The 25,552-nt window shown below is 39.3% G+C and overlaps 1 protein-coding gene across 1 annotated transcript; it reads right to left on the bottom strand.

Annotated features, from left to right (window-relative positions):
- Positions 1 to 1,426: 1,426 nt before the first annotated feature.
- mdc1 (mediator of DNA damage checkpoint 1) lies at positions 1,427 to 25,524 on the bottom strand. The gene is made up of 12 exons (XM_055227667.1): positions 25,415 to 25,524; positions 18,916 to 19,058; positions 17,282 to 17,854; positions 15,470 to 15,548; positions 13,985 to 15,372; positions 13,531 to 13,593; positions 8,765 to 12,255; positions 7,180 to 7,311; positions 5,389 to 5,571; positions 5,188 to 5,313; positions 3,039 to 3,149; positions 1,427 to 1,674 (listed from the first exon to the last, which is right to left on the bottom strand). The coding sequence occupies exons 2-12, from the start codon at positions 19,037 to 19,039 to the stop codon at positions 1,474 to 1,476; spliced, it is 6,471 nt and encodes a 2,156-aa protein (XP_055083642.1). The 5' UTR covers positions 19,040 to 19,058; positions 25,415 to 25,524; the 3' UTR covers positions 1,427 to 1,473.
- Between the last annotated feature and the right edge of the window lie 28 nt (positions 25,525 to 25,552).

The following is a 25,552-nucleotide window of genomic DNA, read 5'->3' as shown; positions in this document are numbered from 1 at the left end:
GAGGAGATCCACCCCTCGCAGTACTCTGTGTACGTCCACCCCTCACAGTACTCTGTGTACGTCCACCCCTCACAGTACTCTGTGTACATCCACCCCTCGCAGTACTCTGCGTACGTCCGCCCCTCGCAGTACTCTGCGTACAGCTCTGACACCATTTCCAAACACTGCCACGACTCAGGGTCTCACACCTCAGATTAAATGACACAGAGCTGAAGTCAAGGTCACACTGTCCTGGTTTGGTCCTGGTTTGGTCCTGGTTTGAGACAGTTTAGTTCTGATGTAGACTTGGTTTGGTCCTGCTCAAGACGAGTCCTGGTTTAGTCCTGGTTTAGTCTAGTCCTGATTTAATTTGGGTTTGGACTAGTCTTGGTTTAATCCTGGTCATAGTCAGGCTCTAGTCCTGATTTAATCCTGGTCTGGTCTAGTCCTGGTCTAGTCGAATGTGGCATGTGAGTGTGGACACAGCCTAAACATCAGAGACAGAGGTCAGAGGTCAGAGGGGAGGAGCAGACATCAGGTTAAAGACAAAAAATGACTTGAAACCAGAATATTCTCCATGTTCTGTGGTGTGGACGGGTTTAGAAAGACTTAATTACTTACTCTAGATTTTAACATTTTATCAAGGTATATTTTACAAGTTTCATTATAAATATTTTGTTTAATTTTAATACATGATGTCTGTCAGTGTGGTAAGAAATTTTCAGTCAAGTCCACTGAATAAAGACAAACATTTTACTCCAGAGACAGAAAAAAAGGTTGAAACAAGTAAAAAAAAAAGCCTTGAAACAAACCTAAAAATGAAAATAGACACTAAATAAAACAAAATAATAATAATAAAGCAAACCAAACCGTCAAACTTACTCAAATCCCGTTGAATATTCTGAATTCAAGTCACTTAAATAACTCATTTTGGCAGAGAGCAGCTCAGAGCCGCAGCTTTGGTCACAGCTGTGGTCACTTTAAGGCAAAACTAGGTTCACACTTCAAACTTTTATATCCTCAGTACAAATCCAGTCTTAATCTACATAAAAAATGCAGAAAAAAGTGAAATTATTTGATTATTTCGACGTATACAAGTTTTAAAATACACATAATACATTAGGCGCGTCGGTAAAAGTTCATTCTAAACAAATATTGAGTAAACAAGACACATTTTATTCACTAGATCCATGATTTTTAAACTGCGGTGCTTGAGATGCTTCTGGTTTCTGGTGGTTTTCCTCTGCTGCTTTAGTGGGTCAATTATTCCTGGTTTAGACCTGGTTTAGACCTGGTTTAGACCTGGTTTAGACCTGGTTTAGACCTGGTTTAGACCTGGTTTAGACCTGGTTTAGATCTGGTTTAGATCTGGTTTAGACCTAATGGTTCTACAAAATCCAGCAATTTACTTCAGCTGTTCTCGATGTGAAAAGTTTGCGAACCGCTGCACGATTTTCGCTCCGATTAGCTTCAAAAAGGCTGCTGCGTGTTGGTTCATGTTTTCTTGCGCCCCCTGCCTCTCCCTCCTGTCGTCGGCGCACACACGGGTCCCTGGAGTTTATGTTTTTCCAGGTCCAGTTTCTGCTGCAGGATCCCGGTGAGGATGAACTCGCTGCTGACGACCGGGACGCCACAGGAGACGGCGGGAGAACACAGAGGCCAGTCGTCTTCACAGGAAACGACCACGGTGTTGGGCTGGAACAGACAAACCCATCAGTCCTGTTCGAATTTATGTTGTTATGACGCTAAAATTTAAAGCCAGATTTGATAATACTGAAAAAGATTTATAATCGTTGGGGATTTTAACATCGGAATGAACCACAAAGAGTAGGACACTAGCTCCAAAACGTCCTCATTCTCCTATTTTACACTGCGTTTTACTCTTTTTCCTTTGCAAAAATGTTATTTTATTTGAACGTTTAATACATTTTTTTTTTTTTAAGTTGTGCGATTGTATTTCTAGTTTGCCTTTCTCACATTCTGCCAAAGGACTAGGATAAAATTCAGCTAACTCAGACACATTTACATTGTTTAATCTCCCTTTTCAAAAAAACAAATATATAAATAAATGAACAAAAAAACAGATATATTGATCCTATACGTGAAATTCCTATGTCCTTTCCCATCTTATTTATCGCATTTATTTACTATTTGATACTTGATGCTTTATTTTATTTCTTTCCAGACATTTCAGTCTTAAACTCATGCCTCCTTTTATACTAAACATAAAGATAAAGAGCTGCTGCATTTTATAACGTTCTACAATCTTTGATATTTTCATCTAACATAGAGCTGTTTTACATTTTTTCTAAACCTCGTTTTTTTAAACACCTCAGGCCCTTGAACATTATAAACACTGTCCTGATTTTTAAACAGATCTTCAATATAAAACGGTCATTGTTTATTCTTAATTTTATACATAAATTGTGCAGTTCTATAGTTTTACCAGATTTACAAATTAAAAACACAATAGGGGCCATGCTAATTCAGAGATCAAAATGAATATCAGTCTGCAGGATATTTATGCTGTGGAGAAACTGACTTTTACTTTAAGATTAGAAACAGAGAAATGTGAGAGTAGATGGAAAGAGCGTCTGGATTTTGTAAAACCGCTAAGATCAGACTTTATTTAAATGCAATTATTCTCCCATTGTTTTGGTTCTGCTCCTCAAATGTGTTATTTTTATTATTATTTTACATTTTTATATAAGAAAAAAAAGCATGTATGTCAATTTTACACCATGTGCATATTTTGTACTACAGAATCAATAAAAATATAATTAAAAAAATAATAATATGAGTCTGTTTTAGTGTTTAATTATTTTACATCCTCAGTCACAACATGAGCAGCTGTAGTTACATTTACACACAAAATCAGATTATTATCACATTTTTGGATTTAAAAAAAATATTAAAATGCAAAATCATCATTTCTTTAACACGGTCCCTCACGTTACTCCCGTCACATTTAGCTGTTTTCATGTCATTTAAATAATCGTAAACTTACACAAATCTGGTAATAATGTGATTTTGGTGCGTGTAAACAAACGCGGCGTTACCTTGTTAGCAGAGGGCATTCTGGGTAGGAACACGGCTCCGCTGCAGGAAATAATATCTTTCATGTGAACCGGCTCTGGCTTCACGGACTTAGTGACATGGATCTGGTATCCCTGAAAGACAGAAATAGTCACGAGTCACAGAAAAGGGCATTGGGCAAAAGCGAAACTTAATTTTGTAAAATCAATGAAAGTCTCTTGCGGTGAATCACACGTATACGGTTTCTTTAGTTTAAAAACGTCACCGGGGCGTAGGATTATTCTGGGGGTCAAAAGCAGAACGAGATAAATGTAAATCTGATTCTGTGTTTTCAGTATTGACCCTTTTTTACAATGTGCAAACTTTTCCACCTTGAAAGTGTTTTACATCTAGAAACTATCCACTCGTTCTGAATCTGACGGTTCTATATGTGAGGATTTTTGTTTTCATGATCACAGAAGTCAGCTCAAAAAATATTGTTCCGCGTTTGTTCAAATTATCAAGATGTGCTGCCGTTATTTTATTAATTTTACATCTTTTATTTGTAAAAAGAAAGCACCGTTTGTGAGTCACGTGAGCGAATGTTTTGTCCCGGAAGTTAAACAAAGAGAGAAAATAGCAGCCGCAAAAATGTGAAGAGATGATGGAGAGAAATGCAGAAAAGTGGAAAGAAACATGGACATGGACAAATGAAACTCATCGAGACTAGAGCAGGTACAGCGGCTAATCTGGAGCAGAGTTTCATACGTGGAATTCTAACCATGAACTATCAGAGCGACCCAAGAGCCAATCAGGAGCGAGGTTGTTGAAGGTGATGCCCCCTTCCCGCCTGCACCACTGGTTTAACAGGGAGCGGACGCTTAGCAACGCTGTCAATCAAACCTGCTGCTAACGCTAATGGGAGTGAGATTATTAATGTTCGTTCTTGATTTACAGACGCTATAGTGAAATAAAAAGGATCATGTAGAGGGTTAATATGAACATTTAAGAGCAAAATGAGTCTGAAGCAGCAGAGAGAGAGAGAGGGGACAGTTTAAAAAAAAAAAAAAAAAAAGAAAATAAACTAAAAAAAAAAAAAAAAAAACCCTCAAAATAACAAAAAAAAGAAAATAAACTAAAAAAAAAAAAAACAATCAACCTAAAAATATCTTATAAAAAAAAAAATACAGATAAAAATGGTAAAAATAACTAAAAACAAAAACTCAAAATGACAAAAAAAACAAAAAAACAAAAACAAAAAAAACTCAACACAAAATAACAAAAAAATAAATAAACCCCAGGATCATGTAGAGCAGGTTAATAAGAACATTTAAGACCAAAATGAGTCTGACAGCAGCAGGTACAGAGAGAGGGGACAGTTTAAAAAAAAAAAAAACTGAAAGAAACTTAAAAAAATAACAACTAAAAATAACAAAAAAGAAAATAAACTAAAAAAAAAAAACAACCTAAAAATATCTAAAAAAAAAATACAGATAAAAAAATGATAAAAAATAACTAAAAACAAAAACTCAAAATAAAATTAAAAAAAAAAAAACTCAACACAAAATAACTAAAAAAAATAAACCCCAGGATCATGTAGAGGGTTAATCTGAACATTTAAGACCAAAATGAGTCATTTTGAGCAGAGACAGAGAGAGGACATGGTTTTAACACAGAAAGCGAATTGGACCAGGAAGTAAGACATGATCACTTCCTGTCTGTAACGCATCGGCGGCAGGTTAGATGTGTCCATTTATATAAACAGTCTGTTGTCTATAAACAGTTTTAGGCAGTAGTGACCCAGATTCAGTTTTGATTGTAGAACCTTATTTAAAACAGTAAGAGCAGACAGACTATATACAGTTATTTTAATCCTCATGACACTTTACAGATCACAATGATAGATCACAGTGCTGCCTCAGCTTCAGGTGAGACAATTACATTTAAACATGACCAGTGTTTTTCTTTCTTTCTTTGTTTCTTTTAACCAGACTGATGTGGATGATCTACAATGAACTTTTTTCAAATTCCTAGTAAAATTATTCAAATGTACAGACAGTTTCAGAGTCTGGAGCTCATTCTTTGTCTGATGGTTTGAAAAGAAAAGGCGACCGAGCAAAGGCTGAGGTTCTATGTTTGTCATGAGATAAAATCACCTAAAGTTCTGATTATGTAAATGTGCAGCGTACACACCTGTAGAAGAGGCTGCCCGCTCGCCGCTTTGAGAGAATCCTGCAGGTTGAAATCAAACTTGTTCTCCTGCTCACGATCTTTCACCAGGTACGCGCTCGAGGGCAAAAACGTCCCCGCTTTTCCACTCTGAAACCAAACATTTGAATCTGAAAACAGAGCAAAGTAAAGTTCTGTTGTTGTAGCTCAAAACTTTGGACAAACCTTCTCCAGCCACTGAGTCGTGACGATGGGGATCCCTTTAGCCACGGCGCACAGGAATTTAACCGTTCTCCGCACTTTATCGGTCACTAAACAGTTCATGTCCGACACGTCTTTAGCGATGGAGCCTCCCAATCGAGACAGGACTTTCTCTCCGGCGTCATCTACGACTCCGGTGAACAAAACCTGCAGATGTGAAGAGAGGGATTCAAGAACATTAGAGGAGTAAGAGTAAAGGTGGAGAATGGGCGGAGTGTCGGTGTAAGTTAAGCTCTTTTGCTGCAGAAAGGCGTGATTAGACAAACTGGAAAAAGTCTTTAGCGAGAACACGTTTCTCTTTTATCCTAAGCGTCTTCTTCGTAAATGGCGTGTAACGTTTTTCCACCTTCAAGTCACTCAAAACGCTTTAAAACACATGTGTCAAACTCAAGGCCCGTGGGCCAAATGCGGCCCGCCATGTCATTTTATGTGGCCCGCGACAAGGTCAATTAAAAGGTGTGACTGTCGTAAAATATCAGTTTATCAGGAGATACACAGATACACAGTCATTTTTTTCAGATCCATACAATATTTGTAACTTGAATAAGTATACAAAAACGATTAATTAACAAGATTAAAAAGTAGTTGCATTTATTTTACGTTACATTTGGTTACATTTATACTGTCTTAAATTATATCTGGCCCTTTGAGAGCAGCCATTTTATTGATGTGGCCCTCGGTGAAAATGAGTTTGACGCCCCTGGTTTAAAACAAGGAATAAATCAAATTAAATAATAAAAAATAAAAATAAAAATAAAAATAAAATAAAAACAAAGAAATGGGAGTGAGACAAAAAAAACATTTGATTAAGCAATTTAGCATTAAACTGAAACAGACTGTTCATGAGGTGATGGAAAGTTTAAGCCTTTAAAAGACCAAAACCTTCGCAAAAATGTGGATTCAGTGTCATTTTGTGTCAGGCGTCCACACTGTCCCCACCTCCTGACGACAAACGCAAACAAAAACTTAACATTTTGATCAGGAGTGTGTATATAAATGTATTTTTTGGTATAGAATAGAATGAATCAATGTGTATTTTTAAAGGTTTTTTTACAATCTTTCAAATGATTCTAATTGTAGTGGAATTTCTGCACTTGGTTTTATTCCACGCTAAGAAATTACCAAAAATAATAATATTGAGCTAAACATTTACGCACAGCTCTGTTGGATTGTTAAAAATATGGAATACGTAATAATTACAGTGTTCAAGCGCTGTCAAAAGTCTCTCATTCAATGTATTTTTTTTACTTTATTTTTACTACTTTCTACATTTTATAAACACACAGAAGACGTCAAATATATGGAATTATGGAGCAAACAAAAAAGTTAATTAATGTTTTTTAATATTTCATATACAAATCCTCCAAGTATCCACTCTTTGCTTTGTCAAAACAGATTTAGTCGAGCCGATTACCTTTCATTTTTCATTTATTTATCTTTTTCGAGCAGTTTAATGAACACAAAAGCTCAGTACTCATGGATCCAGTTCATTTTATTTAAGCTTAAAAAGAAGAAAGATAAAGAAAATATATTAAATCCCACCTGTCTTCCATTAGAAAATACATTAAATACTTTGTTTAAACTTCCTTTTTGGCTGAACAAGTAAATATATATGTACTTTTTATGTATTTTTCTTTGCTGTATAATCCCACATATCTCACTTCATATATTTGACATCTTCTGTGTTTATGTAAAATGTAGAAAGTAGTAAAAATAAAGAAACTGGTAGTGTCTTGGAGCAGTTTTCATACAGACCTTGTGAACCTGGCTCGCCGCTCTGGATCGTGCAGAACTCGGCGACGCAGAGGAGGAACGCGGAGTCTTCGCCAAAGGATCTGACTCTGAATCTGTGGAGCTTCTTTTACGGGAAACGCTGCTCCTCGGAGTCTGGAGAAATGGAACAAGTGATGAAGAGCAGAGACGAGCAACAGAACTGAGAAATACGACGATGGAGCTGAAATATGACGAACAGGACGGAATGTGTGAACGTCAGCGGATAAACGGAATAAAATGGAATTAATAAGGGCTAAAAATGTATTAAAAATGTAAATATTGTCACATATAGTCATAAGATCTCATGAATATTTGTCTAAAAAAAAACACTAAAACGCAGTAGAAGTGAAATGGGAGAAAATCTTTTGGTTATTTCACTTCCCAAAAATGGAAAACTGTAAATGTTTGCACTTTAATAATGTGGATAATCACTATTTTTAATGTTTTAAATGGACTTTATGCAGATATGTGTTTGTGTTTGTTTGTATCGTTCTGTATTTGAACCGAACGCTCATGAAAAATACTCTGGTGCTCATTCATTGGGCTTCGTAGAAATAAAGATACATTCAATGAAAAAGTAAAACTTGTGTGAATGAACGAAAAGCTTAAACAAAAAATAATAATTTGGTGTAAAAACTAAACACCCCTGGCTGCTTATGTTCAGTCTGTTGTGTTTGTTTGTGTTTGTGTGTTTAGTGCCACATAAAATACTGGGTTAAATTCATGTTTAAATAATAATAAATAATAAATACTAATAAAACTAAGTCACAGTTCGTTCTCGTTAACAGTCATTCACTATAATAGTTTGTAGTGATAAAAGGGCTCGTGTTAAGCCGTTTTCTGATCTGTTCTAATGTCATTTTCCTCGTCACAAACAGACCTGACACACAACACTCTGTTCCACCTTGTGATGTCATCATGTGGCGATACAGGAAGTGCTCCGCTGTGTTTTTAAACTCCACACGCCTTCATTTCTAGAATCATTTGGATCATTTCAGTCCTGGAGTTGCCACTTATCTCTACAGAACTAAAGGTAAAAGGAGCTGTTCACTTGAAAACTACCACTTGATGACATCACAGGGTGGAACAGAGCGTTTTGGGCTTTGGAGATTTAGACAAAACACAACTCCAGGTCTGTTTTTGAGGAGGAAACAGTATTAGAACATGATTTAAACGTCAGTAGAGTCCATTTTGTGTGATACAGGACCTTTACGTTTCACTTTGCTATAAAATAAAACATGAAGGGAAATAAACGCAAAATTCAACTCACACCGTTAAAGCCCTTTTCAAAAAATATGCAGTGAGAGCACAATATAATTCATAAAAAAGTAGTGTATTTGGTATAATCTGCTTACGCTAAACTGGTTAGCACATGTATCGTGTTACTCTTTTGCCTCAGTCGTCTCTAGAGCTGACGGTGCATTATGGACACTGGAAAAGCTAATGGAAAGGAAAGCACCTTCGCCGGCAAACACGATGAACACGCTTCTACCAGCTCCTCACCTAAATCCAATTTCAAACCCAACTTTAATGTACTGCAATCTAATCGAGTGCTTTATTTCATCACCTCTTCCTGTTCCATGGAGTTGTTTGCCGACGAGCCTCCGTCGTCACGCTCTTCCGGGTTTTTCGCCTGGGCGGTGGATCCACGGCCTTTAGCTTTCGGTTTGTCGGGTTTCGCGTCGTCTTCTGTTACTTCCGTGCTCTTTCTCACGGGGGGATTCTTCACCGCTGCTTTTCTTTTACCGCTTAAATTTGTATCGTTGTGATTTTCTTGAGCTTGTGATGCTGCTGTTTCCGATTCGTTTTTAATCTCCACCTGTTTTGTCCTCCCTCTTCTTCTCTCTGTACTTGTACTCGTGTCTCTTTGCTCTTCCTCATTTTCAGGTGTTTTTGAGGAACTATCTTTAGCTGCCGTCTTTCTTTTACTACTTAAACTTATATCTTTGGGTTTTTCTTCAACTTGTGATGCTGCCGTTTCCGCTTCTTTTTTAATCTCCACCTGTTTTGTCCTCCCTCCTCTTCCCTTTTCATCCCTTTGCTCTTCCTCATGTTCAGGTGTTTCTGAGGCACCGTCTTTAGCTCCAGGTTTCCCCCTTGTGGACACAGACGGCCGGCTATCGTCTCCCTCGTCTTCTTCGTCACGTTTAAGGCAGATTCTCGTGCTTTTTCGTCCTTTTTGTGAGTCATTTCCACTCGGCGGCCGCTCAGTTTCGCTCTTCCTCCCTCTCCCTCTTTGCCTTCCTCCTCTTCCTCTCTCTCTCGAGCTCACGCTACTCACAGACAACTCAGAATTTAACGACATATTTGAGTTGGACCTCGATAGCGTCCCGGGAGGAGATGGGGGAGACACTTTCGTAGTCGCGACAGTTCTCCGCCTGCCTCTAGACGGCGCTTTCTCGGTTTGAACTTCACTCGTTCTCCCGCCTCTTCCTCTTCCTCTCCCTCGGGTCGTTTGGGAGACGTTGCTGGACACAGATCTTTCAGAACCTACAGAATTTGAGGAATTTGAGCGAGACCTGGTTCTCTTTGCTGGAACGTCATCTTCCTCGGCTACGGTTGAGGAAGACTCTGGAACAGCTATCGTTCTCCTCCCAGTTTTCCGACCTCTTCTCGCTGCTTGGTCTTCCTCTTTTTGCTTTTCTTTTTCCAGTCTTTCCTTCTCCTCCATCTTTAATCGTTCCCTCTCCTCCTTTTCTCTCTGGCGTTCTTCTTCTTCTTCGGCTTTTTTGGCTGCTTCCAATCTCTCTCTCTCTTCTCTTTCTCTCTTCTCACGCTCCAGTTTCTCTCTCTGCTTCTTCTCCTCTTTTTCTTTTTTAAGTTTAGCAGCCTGTTCCTTCTTTTCCTGTTTAATCCTTTCTTTTTCCAATCTTTCGTTTTCCTTCCTTTTCCTCTCCTCCTTCTCTTTTTGCAGTTTGGCAGCAAGTTCTTTCTTTTCTTGTTCAATCCTTTCTTTCTCCAGCTTCTCCATTTCTTCCTTCTCTCGTCTCTCCCTTTCTTCCCTCTCTCTCTGTTCGCGCTCTTCCTTCTCTTTTTGCAGTTTGGCAGCAAGTTCTTTCTTTTCTTGTTTAATCCTTTCTTTCTCCAGCTTCTCCATTTTTTCCTTCTCTCGTCTCTCCCTTTCTTCCCTCTCTCTCTGTTCGCGCTCTTCCTTCTCTTTTTGCAGTTTGGCAGCAAGTTCTTTCTTTTCTTGTTCAATCCTTTCTTTCTCCAGCTTCTCCATTTCTTCCTTCTCTCGTCTCTCCCTTTCTTCCCTCTTTCTCTGTTCGCGCTCTTCCTTCTCTTTTTGCAGTTTGGCAGCAAGTTCTTTCTTTTCTTGTTCAATCCTTTCTTTCTCCAATCTCTCCATTTCTTCTCTTTCTTTTTGCTCTTTTTCTAATCTCTCCTCCTCTTCTCTCTTTTGGCGCTCAAACATCTCTCTCTCCTCTTTCTCCTTCTGAATCCGAGCCGCCATCTCTTTCTCCTCTTTTTCTCTCTGAAGTTCAGCCGCCATTTTATTTTCTCCTTGTTCCTCCTCTTCCTCGTTCTCCTCCTCCGTCTCCACCTTTCCTCTTCCTCTTCTACGTTTAGAAACTCGTGTAGCTTTACTCGTCCCTCTCGTTTGTCTCTTAGCGGCTTCAACAATCACTTTTTTGGCCAATCTTGTCCCACCTCTCGTTGCTCTCGCGCTAACATCACTCGCTTCTCCCGCGCTAACGTCACTAGCTTCTCTCGCGCTAACGTCACTAGCCTCTTCCTCACCTTTTGCATCTTGTGAATTTAGCGATTGGGTATCTTCAAGTTTTCTCGTCTTTCTTCTTCTGGGAGATGGAAACGTGTCGTCTTCCTCCTCCTCATCCTCGCTCAAAACTACCGGCTGCGTTGGCGCGACCGTAAATTCAGAATTAGCCTGTTTTTGTCGTTTTTTTGTTCGTTTTCTCCCAACTGAAATCGCATCTTCCTCGGCGCTTTCCTCGTTTGTAATTATAGGTTGGGTTGTTGCCATGGTTACCTCCGACTCCAAAGACGACTGCGTTTCCTGGATTCTGTCGACGGGCTTCACTTTTTTCTTTCTGAACATCGGGCCAGAATCATCATCATCATCATCATCCGATCCTTCATCTTTGGGTCGTTCTATTCTTTGGGTTTCCTCTTCCTCTGATTGAAGCTGCTTTGCCGTTTTCCTTCTAAAAACTCCTGGGTTGTCGTCGTCGTCGTCACTTTCGCTTTCCTCTGGCATTTCCATCGGGACCGTTTGGGCGAAAATGAAATCGGAATTTTCTTGTGTGTCGTCTTCTTGAATTTTTGTTACTTTTTTCTTTGTAAAAACCGCAGAACCTTCATCGGTTTCGCTATCGTCTTGCATTTCCATCGGGACCGTTTGCGCCGCGGTTAAATCTGAATTAGGTTCCGTTTCCTCCTCGACTTCCTCTGATATTTTCTTGCTAAAAACTTCCGCCTCTTCATCCATTTCACTGTCATCTTCATCAACCATTAGCTGCGTAGGAGCCGCCGCCACATCTGTAAAGTTTTGCGTCGCTTCTTCTTGGATTCGCTCCTGTTTTTTCTTCGTAAACACCAGAGCAGATTCCGCACCACCAGATAAAAATTCAACTGGTTGCATTGCTTCTTCTTCTTCCCCGTTGTTAGCCCGACTCTCAGACAGCTCCCTCTCCTGGCCACCGTCTGCACTCTCCTCCTCTTCGTCGCTGTCTTGCGTGGGAATATACGCTTGCGTCGCTTGTAATGCGATGTCTACGGGTGCGTTCTTTTTGTCGGTGATGATCGCATCTGCGTACGGTTGCGTTTCTTCCAGATTTGCGGTGATGTAAGCCTGAGTACTCTCCATGGCCAGAGCTTGGGCCTGACTTTGCAGGACACTGGTCTCTGAAAGTTCAAGTTGGAAGTTGCCTGCACTGGTATTAGACACATCTCGCTCTTTCAGGGAGGAGTCAGAGGCTGTGGAGATGTTGGGATCCACGGTTTTGTCGTTTAAAATGAAGGATTGAGTCTCGGCTACAACATAGTCGTCCTCTTGACTGGAGCAGGAAGACAGTGCAGCAGTCCTCACAGGCGTCACTGCACCAAGACACAGAACAAACATGTTATTAATCACACTAAGAAAAGCAAAAAACAAGATAAAATGGTTTGAATTTTGAATATTTGTCTTGAGTAGCTCCTTTCGGTCATTAATCAAAGCTTCCTAATTGACCCCGAGCCGCACATCGACAAAGGTGAGCTTCCGTTCACATCTGTGCCAAACATTTTTATATTCAAGATCTTTGCTTTTTTCAAAAACCTGGAGTGGTTTTAATTCACAAACGATAAGGCAGTCTCTCTCTACATCAGACCACTCTCATCTTAAATACTTGGTTAAAATTCTGCTTTGAACAATATTATAGTTGTTTCCTTCTCATTTACCCTCTGAAGTTGTATTCGGAGTGATTCTTACATGTTTGGCAATATGGCGTCTTGAAAATAAGCGATTTAAAGATCACTCAAACAAGTCCATGAGTCCCTGCTTAGACTGATGCCCCCGAGACCCGGCTCCAGATAAGACGAAGAACATGGAGGGATGTCTTGAGTAGTTTATATAACTTGTAGAGTCATTGTTATATTGAAGTACTTTCAGAATGGTTTCAGTTTATATTTATTTCTATTCTATAAATATAAATATCCTCCATAAGGGAAAGTCGTACAAATAAGTCTCAAAATATGATTTTAGTGTCAAATAAAAAGGAAAAATATAACATTTTATCTGTCACAAAGTCCTAAATGTGGAGATGGTTCAGAGTCGCTTTGATGAATCTAAATTATTCAGAACGACTTAAATCTACATAAATATTCAGAGTGATGTGAACTTACTTTACACTGCAGTACATTGTGTACTTTTCACGGTGCACTGTGAAAGCCTTAATATTTAATTTAGGACCTTTAGAAAAGAGATCACCTCAAATATTATATTATCAAATTGTCAGTATTTTAAAATGTTGATGATGATAAATGGTCTCTTTTTTATTCAGTGCTTTTCCACCTTCAAGTGTTTTACATCAAGGAACCGCTCACACATTCACACACACAATCACACACCAGCGCACAGAGACGCTGGGGGCGAGGGGGGTTAAGTGTCTTGCCCAAAGGCACAACAACAGCATTCATCTGTGGGAGCTGGAATCGCACCATCAACCTGTGGATCAGCGGATCTGACCGCTCCACCGACGATTTTTATGTCGAGAGCGGGATTCGAGCCGCCAAACCTTTCAATCAGGGGACAAACGCTCGACCGAATGAGCCGCTGTCACTCCGGAGTTACGCATTATAAACAGTTAAATCACAAAAAAATACACTTCTTACGTCTGTGTGCAGGTACGGACGGACTTAGAAAGGCCTGAGTCTCCATTTCCTCCACTTTTCCTTCTGAAAACGCAAAACAGAAATTGTAAATAGAAGCAGGAAGTGACATGTGTTGGTTAAAATATGGTTTTATGGTACGACAGAATTTTAAATGTGCTGTCAAAATAAAACCTCGTCCTTGATTAACTTTGACTTCTTAAAAACCTGTTTCAGACGACATCACCACAATCTATGGGCCAATCAGATTTAATCCAGACGGTATTAGCTAATTATAGTGAGTCACTGGGTCTGGTCATTAATAAAACCGATCAAGTTCAACATTTGTACATTTACCTTTTGGATATTTCACATCAAAATATCACGTAATCAAGAGGAAAAACTGTCTGTCGTTACGTGAGAGTTTGAGATCATCATCTGGAGTCTGAAAACCACCGATACACCAGAATTCACTTACCTTGTTGCGGTTTGGGAGTAGAACAGTTCTTCGATAAGGCACCTCGAATCCCCGGCGTTATCTCTCTTTGCAGGACAGGAATCTCGTCGTCTCCGGTCTCCGTTATCTCGTTTTCTCCGTCCTCAGACACCGACGCTGGTTTGTCCCCCGTGTTTGAGCGAACAACGGCCTCATTCAAACCTGTATCTTCAACACTATTTGCTTTACGTCCAGCTACAATCAGACCAGATGTTGTGGGTTTAACATCTGGAGAATCGTCTTCAACATCTGTATCACTGTTGGATGAAATCTCCAGACCTTCAGATGGTTTTCTAGCAACAGGAACTTTAATTATCGGCTTATTATTGCCGTCAGCGTCGCTATCAAGTTGTGGATCTTGTGGAGGTTTGGATGAGGGCGATTTTGCGTCCAATCGTGAAGGAGTTGCTGTAACGTCAGCCTCTTCCTCATCAACATCCGTGTCACTATCTAAATTAAAGTCATTTGGGTCGGCGGACATTTTGGGCATTTCTGGTTTTGCCGTTGTACGAGACGCAAAGTCGTCGTCTTCTACATCTGTATCGCTCTCCGGGTTAAACGTCGACTCGTTCGAAGATTGGAAATTGTTTGTCGTTACAGGGGCAGTGGTAGTAGCAGCAGTTAGCTTCTCCTCTTCGTCCTCAACATCTGTATCACTATCCATACTACAAAATGGCTGAACAACGGGAGCGGTTTGGGAATTTTTGGGACTGTTATCGGACAAAATTGCAGGTTCGTTATCCTCAACATCTGTGTCCGAGTCCATGTGGAATTCTGGTTGGGAATTACTTGTCGTTACAGCGGTAGTTGTTGTAGTAGTAGCAGCTTTAGCCACAGTTAGCTTCTCTTCTTCTTCCTCCACATCTGTATCACTGTCCATGCTACACACTGGCTGTACATTTTGGGAATTTTTGGGAGTTTTATTGGATGAAATCGCAGGTTTATTATCGTCATTTTCCTCAACATCTGTGTCTGAGTCCATGTGGAATTCTGGTTGGGCATTGCTTGACGTTAAAGCAGTAGTAGCAGCAGTAATAGTAGTAGTAGTAGTAGTACCATTAGCAACAGTTAGCTTCTCTCCTTCTTCTTCCACATCTGTATCACTGTCCATATTGAATTCAGACACAGCATTAGCTCGAATACTAGCATCACGCTCCACTTTCGAGAGCTCTGACTGCGCACAGCTTTTATCCAAGGATGTTTTATTATTTTTTCCCGTTTCCCCTTCACTGTCATCCACAATGTCAAGTGGTACTATTTTTTTCTGCTCCTGTCGGTTCAAATCGCCATCACTCTCGTCCGTGTTGATGCTAACGCGATGTGTCCTATTTTTATATGATGAGGATGGAGTGATGGGGCTTTCATCTTCACTGCAAATCAACACAGATAGTACAGACAGTGTCGATGTGAGAAGTGGAAAAATAAAATATGTTCTTTGATTAGAAGTGGCGTTTGTGATGGATTTACCTCTCAGGAACAACTTTGTTTGTGGGAGTCATGAACGTGGAACATACAGGGCTGGATTTGGAAGAGTCAGAAACACTCGCTGAAAGAGAATGAGCAGAGAAGTGAATTAAAAAGGTCAGATCTCCACGTGTCATTAAGGGAAATCTTTCTAACAAATACGTTTTCACAGATATTGACGTCAGAGCACCAAACTGCAGCTGTTTACACATTACCAAGACAATAGTTTTAGGGGTTTTTACCTTTGATTGGTTTCAGATGACATTAAAACATTCTAAAGTGTGTCATAACTATTTATTTCTGCATCTTCTCTTTTAAAGTAGTTATTATGATTATTTTATTTACTTTCAATTTCTCTGTGTTCAAACGGTGCTGTACAAATAAACTTGACTTTGAATATGAGTCAGGTTAAGGCTTCCCATATTTCCCTCACTTTTCTATATCCACTTAATGTTCCTCTCTCACTCCATGTTCTAAATCAGGGGTCACCAACCGTGTGCCTGCGGGCGCCATGTCGCCCCCAAGCCCCACATGAGTCGCCCGCAGACGGTTCTAAAAATAGCACAACTCACTAATGAGCTGCATCTAAAATTTTATTTTATTCTGTTGCTTTTTTTTTTTTTAACCCTTGCATTTATATAGATTTAAAAATGACAATATCTTAAACATATGTTCATTATACGTGAAGTTTAGATAAGTTAAGGTGAACTTTGACCTCAAGTCAACTCAGTTCAAAGGTCAGTATTGTGCGTGTGACAAAACCAGTGCTCCGCTCTGCGCTGTGAGGATGCGCTGAATGCAGTTTCTTACTCCAAAACATGGTAGAAAATAAAGAGATCACTTTCAAAACGATTTAAGACTGTAAAAGAAACCTGCGCGTGTCTCATCTGTGGAGCGACTGTGATGATGGCAAAGACACAATGTGGAGGGACACGTCACTACGTCTCACAAAGCTCCACACTAACTCCCCACGGGGACGTGCACTCCCCACTCCCCATGTTTATAAATAAACATGGAGTTGATAAAAACAGAATATAATTGATACAGAAATATTGCCAAATGCCCCACCTCAGAGACATGATTACAATGAAACTGCACTTTCCATAAATTCACCGATCACCATTAGCAGCCTTATTTATCTGTACAGTATTTTACATTAATATAGACTATGGTAGCGCCCCCCAGTGTATTTTTAAAGATGGTTACAATATTATGTGTATAATATTTTGCTCCTGTGTGTTAGAACTATACTTTTAAAAACAGTATATGAACTATTTCTCAATATTATAGATTCTAGAGTCATTAATTCTTAATTCCAGTATTTTTTTTTTTTTTACAGATTTTATTAAAGGTTTGAGCCATGTTATAATGTTGTTACCTCCTCAAATAGAGTTGTATTTTGTTTCATTCACACATGTTTGAGTCACACTTTATTATTAGTCTGTAACATCTCCAAAGCTCAAAACACTCTGTTCCACCTTGTGATGTCATCAAGTGGTAGTTTTCAAGTGAACTTCTCCTTTTACCTTTAGTTTGGTAGAGATTGGTAATTCCAGGGCTGAAATGATCAAAATAATTCTAGTGAAGGCGTGTGGAAACACAGTGGAGCACGTCCTGTATCACCACATGATGACATCACAAGGTGGAACAGAGTGTTTTCAGTTTGAGAGAAGAACTCAGCCTAAATATGCAGGGTTTGTTTGTGTGTTAAACATGTGTGAATGAATGAATACAGGCCCTTTAAATAATTCTATCCAAATAAGGATTTTGTGCATAATCTCAACATAAACGTGTGGGTTTAACTGCTGCACATACCTATAGTCTTTCGCATTCTGTGTCCAGCTCTTGGTTTGTCTTCCTCAGACTCTGACTCAGAGTCGGGCACCAGAGACGACTGTGGCTGCGTCGGAGTTTGTTCAAATGACAGCCCACCCGTTCTGGCAGGTGTCCCTCGGGTGCCCCCTGCATCAGCTGTAGCATCCTTTATTGTGGAGACAGCAGGACTTTTAGATTTACTTGTGTTTAAGTTGCCTCCATTCTCTCTCAAGACATCCTTCGTTTTAAGATCTGGCGTCACAGGAGTCCTTGTAACCTGCACATCAGCGTTACATTTCTTATATTTACACGGAATATCTGCCACCGTTAAAGCGTCTCCATAGCTGAGGGCATAGCGAACATTTGGAGTTAGTTTTAAGTGTCCTTTGCGAGTGCCGTTCATGCTTCCCATATCCCAGAGCAGAGCCTCCACTTGGTCCGCGCTTCCTCTTCTTCTGTAGACGGACAGAGAAATGGTGGCGTGCTGTTTGGACACTGACGGAGCAGGAAAAGAGAGGGAGCAGGTGTTGGGGTCACGGCCCAAAACATTTTCTCCCAAGTAGAGAGGGCACTCTGCAAAATAGTACAAGAAATGTGTTTTAACAGTCACTGGGTGTGGCTACATGCTCACTCAAAATCAGATTATTATCAGATTTCTGGAGTTGTCCAAAAACTAAAATGACACAAACAGCAAAATGTAATGTGGTAATCTGATTTCGTTATGATCATGTTCTTTAAAATTACTCTTTTGTGGTTTGTATGTTCAGGGTTCCCACACTTTGCTTGAAATTATCCAGGACTTTTCCAGGACATTTTTAACTTCTACAAGACCCCCTACTTCTACTAAAGATGTAGTCCAACAATGACTGCAAATTAATTATACGCCAAGGGAAACACATCAGTTATATTCACATATTTTCATATCTATACATTACCTTTGCATTGTGGTGTGATGCATTGTATATTTAGACATAGATCACCCAAAAAGTTCTTGTGCTAGAACCGAAGATGGAGAACATAGAATTTTGTACAAAAGCGATGTAATTTCCTGCAGTTTATTGGATTTTAGGCTTTTAAAAAATCTGGTCTACTCGTTTTTACTGTGATGGCAGCAACACTCTGATCCAAAAACACAGCAAAGCAAAGACGGGAGGCATTTTCAAGGATAAATATATATATTTTCTAGGACGTTCGGCCCTTTTTCCATGTCTGGTAAACAAGCCAATTATTTTCCAGGCTTTCCAGGACATCTGGGAACCCTGATGTTGTTTTAATAATGTGACAACACCAGAAATCTGATAATAATCTGACAATAATCTGAGTTTTGTGCATGTATCCACTGTCATGAAAAGTATTGCGTAATTACAAACAACCATTGAACAATCATAATTTTTACAGGTAAATAAAAAACACTATCTCTGAGCGAAGCCAAGCATTACTTTGAATCTATTGAAGCAGTTGTCATCATGATTAAAATCCAATTTACTGCGTAGAAACAAACCCTAAAATCAACATTAGCTACACTTGTTATCAGTTTGATGGGATAACAACACGATTACTTATATACCACATCCTGCATTGTGAAGGATTTCTAAAACGTTTTGAGACAATCTTAACTTAATCCCATCACTCACCTTTCTCAGGAATGTGTGGATTTTTCAGGATGCACAGTTTTCCCAGTGGATCTCCTCTATCGATTTCCTCCACCTCTTCATCTGACTCCAGAATAGAGTCATCAATCATCTGTGTTGCATCCATCTTTCACAGAAGGCGTTTTCTATAAGCAGATATTAAGAAAAACATTCAGATTAAGTGGAATAACTAGACATTACACTCTCATTAAATAGTTAAGGTTTGTATGGATTGTTTTGAGTCATTTGGCTATAAATCAGAGCAAGATTTGTTCCTTTTTTAAGTAAAGATTCACGGATATTTGATAGCAATTTCAACGGTTGAAGATATACAACGTTAGGGGAGGCGCTTCCGGGTCACCACCAGTGATGGCAGCGTGAAAAGTCCGCAGCGACAAATTGATTAAAAAAATCCCCTAAACGAACTTATGAAGCGTGTTCTGCCACACTAGGAATGTGTTAAAAGGGGAAGAAAATGACATCCAAGAAAAGTCAAAGGAGGAACGCTCCACTACACGAGAAAAACTTTGAAGATGAAGACGCTAACTCTGTTAGCCAAGATGAGGGCAGCGGTGAGGCCGGCGGCGAGGATAAACTGTCATTAATCCTGAAGGAAATTAGAGAGATGCGAGAGGAGAATAAAAAACAATTTGGCGACTTAAAACAAGATATTGCACAGACAAATGTGAGATTGGACGAAGTGGAGCAAAGGTTTGTAACTATCGATGATCGTGTGCAGGGGGCGGAGGACATCATTACTGAATTAGTGAAGCAACAAGTGCAACTTCAACTAAAAGTATCTGACTTAGAGGGACGCTCCCGTAGGAAGAACATAAGAATTTACGGTGTCCCGGAGGGGGCTGAGGGGTCCACGGCTCTATCAGTTATCCCGTTTGTGGAGCAGTTACTGCGTGAAAACCTGGATCTCCCAACTACTAAAGATTTGCTAATCGAGAGAGCGCATCGAGCCTTGGCGCCGCGACCCCCGGTGGACAGCCAGCCCAGATCTATAATCATCAGATTCCAAAGTTACCGGATCAAAGACGAAGTGCTCAGAGCGGCCTGGCAAAGGAAAGGCTTCACATGGAAGGGGAGCAAAATCAACCTGGATCACGACTACGCGCCAGATGTTTTGGCAAGAAGAAAGGAATACGGAGAGATCAGGAGGGTCCTTAAAGCAAGCAGCATAAGATTTCAAACGCTGTATCCAGCTCGACTTAAGGTCTTCCTGAAGGATGAGACGAAGATATATGATTCAGTAGAGGAGGCTGCGTCAGATCTGGCTGATAAAGGTTTACCTGTAACGAGGGTGGAGCGCCCGGTTTCCTCTCTGGAGAAACTACAGCGGTACAGTTGGATGCCAGCGCCAGGACGACGTAAACGGGGTTTTAAAGAAAAGCTACAGGTGTTCAGGCGGGAAGTATCTGAAGGTACCAGCAATTGAAGGAGCAATAATGGACAGGTATGGAGTGGATATATTTTGAGAAGGACTTAAGAACTTGGATGCAGGACGTGAAATATTTAATGTCGGGGACAATAGTAAAATGACTGTTTCAGAGGGCCCTCGACGCCAAGCAGGCCAAAGAGGATATCCCCTGGAGCCGAGGTCCAATAGAGTTGGGACCTCATCCTTGGAAGTGGGTATGAATGTTCGCGGTTTAATTGTTTTAACTACTACAAGGTTTAGTTGTAGTTTTTATGTTCGTGTTTGTTGTTTCGTTAAAAGGGGTAGCTACACAATAGTTCTGATTGGAGTTGTTTACTTTACTAGACTAAGGAAATATGCATAGTGATGTACTGAAATGCATTTCTTTTAACGTGAATGGAGTATTAAATCCAATTAAGCGATCTAAAATTCTTTCTAAACTTAAAAAAGAAAAGGCCCAAATAGCTTTTCTCCAGGAAACACATATGTCTGGGTTAGAGCACGCTAAGCTTCAGAGGCAAGGTTTTAAATATGTATTTGCCTCATCATACAAACAGGCTCATAAAAGAGGAGTTGCCACATTAATATCTAGTGAACTGACATATGAACATGGGTCCGAGATTATAGATGAGGGAGGACGATTTATTAAAATTACTGGTAGATTAGAGGGCATTGATATAACTTTGATAAATGTATACGCTCCACCAGGGAGTGATTGGCCCTTCTATAAAAGCATCTTTGAGCTGATGGCCACGTCCCATGGTCTGGTGATTTGTGGCGGAGATTTTAATATCAGGCTAGACCCAAACCTGGACTCATCACGGAGGAGCACCCAGAGTAACCCACTAACAAAAAAAGTTAGATCCTTGATGGAGGAGCTGGGTGTTATAGATGTATGGAGAGATATGCACCCAACAACTAGAGATTATACACATTTTTCAAGCCCACACTCAGTTTACTCAAGGATTGATTATTACTTTGTCTTTAGTTCTGATAGACTTAAGATAAAGGATTCTCAAATATTAACGATCGACATATCAGACCATAGCCCAATAATCCTGCTGCTAGATTTAAAAAAAGATACAAAGAGAACCTCGTGGAAACTTAATTCAAATATTCTCAATGACTCCACAACAGTAGAGAAACTTAAAAAAGATATTAAAGAATATCTGGAATTTAATGATGATGGTATAATTAAGCCCACAATCTTATGGGATGCATTAAAAGCAGTTTTAAGAGGGAAACTTATCTCCCTAACAGCGTTCATGAAAAAAACTAGGGGTCAAAGTCTGGCAGATCTACAGGCAAAATTGAAACAGATGCAAAACAGGGACAGCCAAAACATCAATGTCCAGTTGAGAGCTGAAATAAAGAAAGTACAGAAACAAATAGATGAGATTTATAATTTAGAAGTGCAAAAAAAGTTGACGTTTTTGAAACAGAAACACTATGAGGTTGGAGCAAGATCGGCAAAAATTTTGGCCTATAAACTGCGAAAACAACAAAGGGAGAATACAATTTATAAGATAAAAAATCCTACTACTGGTCAGGTGATAGATTCGAGGGAGAAAATTAAAGAATGTTTTGGGAAATTCTATCAAGAATTATATACTCAACCACCAGCAGCTAATGAGAAGAGTATTGATAGGTTTTTGAGTGGCCTTGAGCTGCCCAAAATCCAAGATTCACAAAATGAGATGTTAGTGAAACCAATCACAATCAAAGAAGTTAACCTTGCCATAACAAAGTTGAAGTCTGGTAAATCCCCAGGCTCTGATGGGTACACAGGAGAGTGGTATAAATGCCTGAGGGCAAATCTAACACCACTGTTGCTGCGGACATTTAACTGGGTATTACAAACAGGTGAAATTCCTCCCTCATGGTGCGAAGCCATTATATCACTGATCCCAAAAGAAAATAAAGACAAACAAGAATGTGGAAACTATAGACCTATAAGTGTCCTCAATGTGGATTATAAATTATTTACTTCCATATTGGCACGTCGATTAGAAAATATTCTGCCAGAGATAATTAATCTAGACCAGACAGGATTTATTCATCAAAGACAAACATTGGACAACATCAGGAAGTCACTACATATTATAGATCACGTAACACGTCAAAAAACTGAAGCATTAATAGTGGGGCTAGATGCAGAAAAGGCCTTTGACTCTGTAAGGTGGCTTTTTCTCTATAAAGTAATGGACAGATTTGCTTTTCATGGCAAATTTACCAGAGTGATCCAATCTCTATATTCAAAACCAACTGCACAGGTAAAAATTAATGGTGATCTCTCAGACTCATTTCAGTTGGAAAGGGGAAGTAGACAGGGCTGCCCAATTTCTCCGCTGTTATTTTCTTTATTTATTGAGCCTCTTGGACAATGGATAAGACAAAGCTCCCAGATTAAAGGGGTGACAATGGCAGGGGTCGAACATAAGGTGGCAATGTTCGCAGACGATGTACTAGTTTACATGGAGGATCCTGAGAAGTCATTTAATGAGCTGATGATTATGTTGAAAGAATTTGGGAATTTATCTGGTTACAGGCTTAATATTGCCAAAACACAGGTGATGGCCATAAACTTCACTGCTTCAGTAAAGCTACAGGAAGGATATAATTTGAACTGGGAAGCAACGGGAATGAAATATTTGGGTATCACAATGACTAAAGATCTTTCAAATCTGTTTCAAATAAACTATGAACCGCTGTCATTAGCAATCAAAGAGGATTTGTATAGATGGAGTCTCATCCCTTTTTTAAGTTTGACCTCCAGAGTGAACTCCATCAAAATGTCCGTACTTCCTAAATTGCTATACTTGTTCAGAACACTCCCAGTGGAAGTACCGGACAATTATTTCAGGGAGTGGGACAAACAGATATCACGTTTTATCTGGGAAGGTAAGAAACCTAGGGTGCGGTATAGTACAATGCAATTAAGAAGAGAAAAAGGAGGCATGGCCCTTCCCTGCTTAAGACATTATTACTATGCATCTCAGTTGGTTCCGCTTCTTTATTGGTGCAATGATGATTACAAAGCAAAGTGGAAGGAAATGGAGTTTAAAATGATAAAAAAGTTCCCTTTGCAGGCCTTTATAGGGGATAAAAATCTATGGTCACAGGTGGGTGAAATGGGCAACTGTTGCATGGGTTTAACTTTGAAGATCTGGCAAAAGGTGGTAAATTTAACTCAAATTCAGAAAATGATAACTCTATTTAGATGGTGTGCTTATGACACAGAGTTTCCCCCGAACAGAAGTGATTGTGTTTTCAAAGCTTGGATAGACAGGGGTCTGACCACCTACTTGTCATACACAGAGAGAAACACTTTTCTCAGCTTTCAGGCAATGCAAAGTGGATACAATCTGCGGGCAAATGACTTTTACAGATACTTACAAATCAGACATTATTTTAACTCAAATTGCAGTTTAACAAACTTTACACAATCTGAAGAAGCTTTTTTTAAAATATTGAAATCGGCATATGGGCTATCTACCCAAAAAATGATTTCTAAAGTATACAATGCACTTTATGTGACTGACAAGTGTAATACGTTATATGTGAAACAGAAATGGGAAAAGGAGGCAACAATTAAAATGACTGAGGAGGATTGGGACAGCATCTGGTCATTCCAGTGGTCATCGACGGCATCCCTGTCCTGGAGAGAACACTGCTGGAAGAACATTATTAGATATTTTAGAACTCCTGCACAGGGGAGCAATAAGTCGGCATGCTGGAGACAGTGTGGTTCTGAGGAGGGGAATCACTACCACATATTTTGGGCTTGCTCCAAATTAAAACTGTATTGGAGGGAGATCCATGTGCGGTTAAACTTAGTTTTTGGAGTGAACATGCCATTCAACTTTGAAACTTTGTACTTAGGTAGGGTTGCTCTTTTGGAACGGAGAAGTGATAAAAAGCTGTTGCAAGCCCTCCTGGCAGCAAGTAAAAAGAACATCACTAAAAAATGGCTAAATTCTGCTCCGCCTTCAGTGGATGGCTGGATTGATATAGTAAATGAAATATTTAAGATGGAAAGGCTAACGTACACAATAAACATTCAAAGGAACAAATTTTATTGTATTTGGAACAAGTGGATTAAGTATATCGCTCCAATTAGAACAGACTTTTTGTGACTTCTCCATTTTGGGTGAAGATTTATATTTTTACGGTATAATGCATATATAAATGTTTGACTACACTTTATTTTTCCATGTAAGCTCCCCAATTCTTGTAAATAGTTTTTGGTGTGTTTTTGTTTTTGTTTTTTGTTGTTTTTGTTGTTTTTGTTTTGTTTTGTTTTTTGTTTTTTGTCTTTTTCCTTTCTACTCCTTTATTATATTAAAATGGGATGGGACTAACCGACCACGGTATAGTTTTGACAAGCACTTTTCTTAGGGGCTTTGATCAATAATGTTTTATACAATACTTGTACTGGAAAAATGTGCCTGTGATATGTGTTCTTCCTGAAATAAAATATTCATAAAAAAAAAAAAGAAGATATACAACGTTAAAACTAATAATAAACATCTGATCATTAACTTTAGCCTACAGACTATGATAAAAGTGCTATTCATTGACTCTGCACCACTAGCCTAACTACTCTTAATTCATCCGATAAGTGTTTTTTTAATAAACAAAACGTATTAAATGCATGCACTAACGTTTCGTTTCTCTCCATGTAATGCAGTTCATGAAATGTTGGAGCGATTTGATATAATAAATGAAAGTAGTATGTGAAACTGTTAGCATCCGTTAGCATATCAGAGCTAACGTAAGTCACGCGAGATTTGAAAGCAGCCTGTGAAACTGTTAGAATATCGTTTTTTGTTGTTTTTTTATGTCATTACATGTACGAGATTTTGTAATGATAACGTTGAATTTAATAAAATAGAATCTAAAAAAGCGCAACTAACGAGGAAAAAAATAAATAAATATCAGAGCTACGTAAGAGTCACGCGAGATCTATAACTACACCATTGATCAAACGTATTAAAAGGTGCTACTGTTGCATTTTGATTTGATTGCATAAATAACGTGTTTTATATATTTAGTGAGTGAAGATTTAGCACTCACCTCACGCTTCTTCTGCCCCAGAGAGAAAAACATGAAAGAATATCCTGTTTGGCTCGGGAGGGCGTGTCGTTGTCGTATACAGGCGTGTGATTGGTCAGATTCGTTGTCATTCAGCCAAACGCTGCTCCCATTGGATAA

Source organism: Periophthalmus magnuspinnatus, chromosome 16 (genome assembly GCF_009829125.3).
Source record: "Periophthalmus magnuspinnatus isolate fPerMag1 chromosome 16, fPerMag1.2.pri, whole genome shotgun sequence".
NCBI lineage: Eukaryota > Metazoa > Chordata > Actinopteri > Gobiiformes > Gobiidae > Periophthalmus > Periophthalmus magnuspinnatus.
Note: the sequence above shows the minus strand (reverse complement) of the source record. Positions and strands in the feature narration are given on the sequence as shown.

What these genes read in the sequence shown, in the direction of transcription:
- mdc1 (XM_055227667.1), bottom strand. Translation starts at nt 19,039, where the DNA reads ATGGATGCAACACAGATGATTGATGACTCTATTCTGGAGTCAGATGAA. An exon ending in AACAAAGTTGTTCCTGAGAG is followed by an intron (nt 15,373 to 15,469) that starts GTAAATCCATCA and finishes GTTGATTTGCAG; the next exon opens with TGAAGATGAAAGCCCCATCA. An exon ending in TACTCCCAAACCGCAACAAG is followed by an intron (nt 13,594 to 13,984) that starts GTAAGTGAATTC and finishes TTGCGTTTTCAG; the next exon opens with AAGGAAAAGTGGAGGAAATG.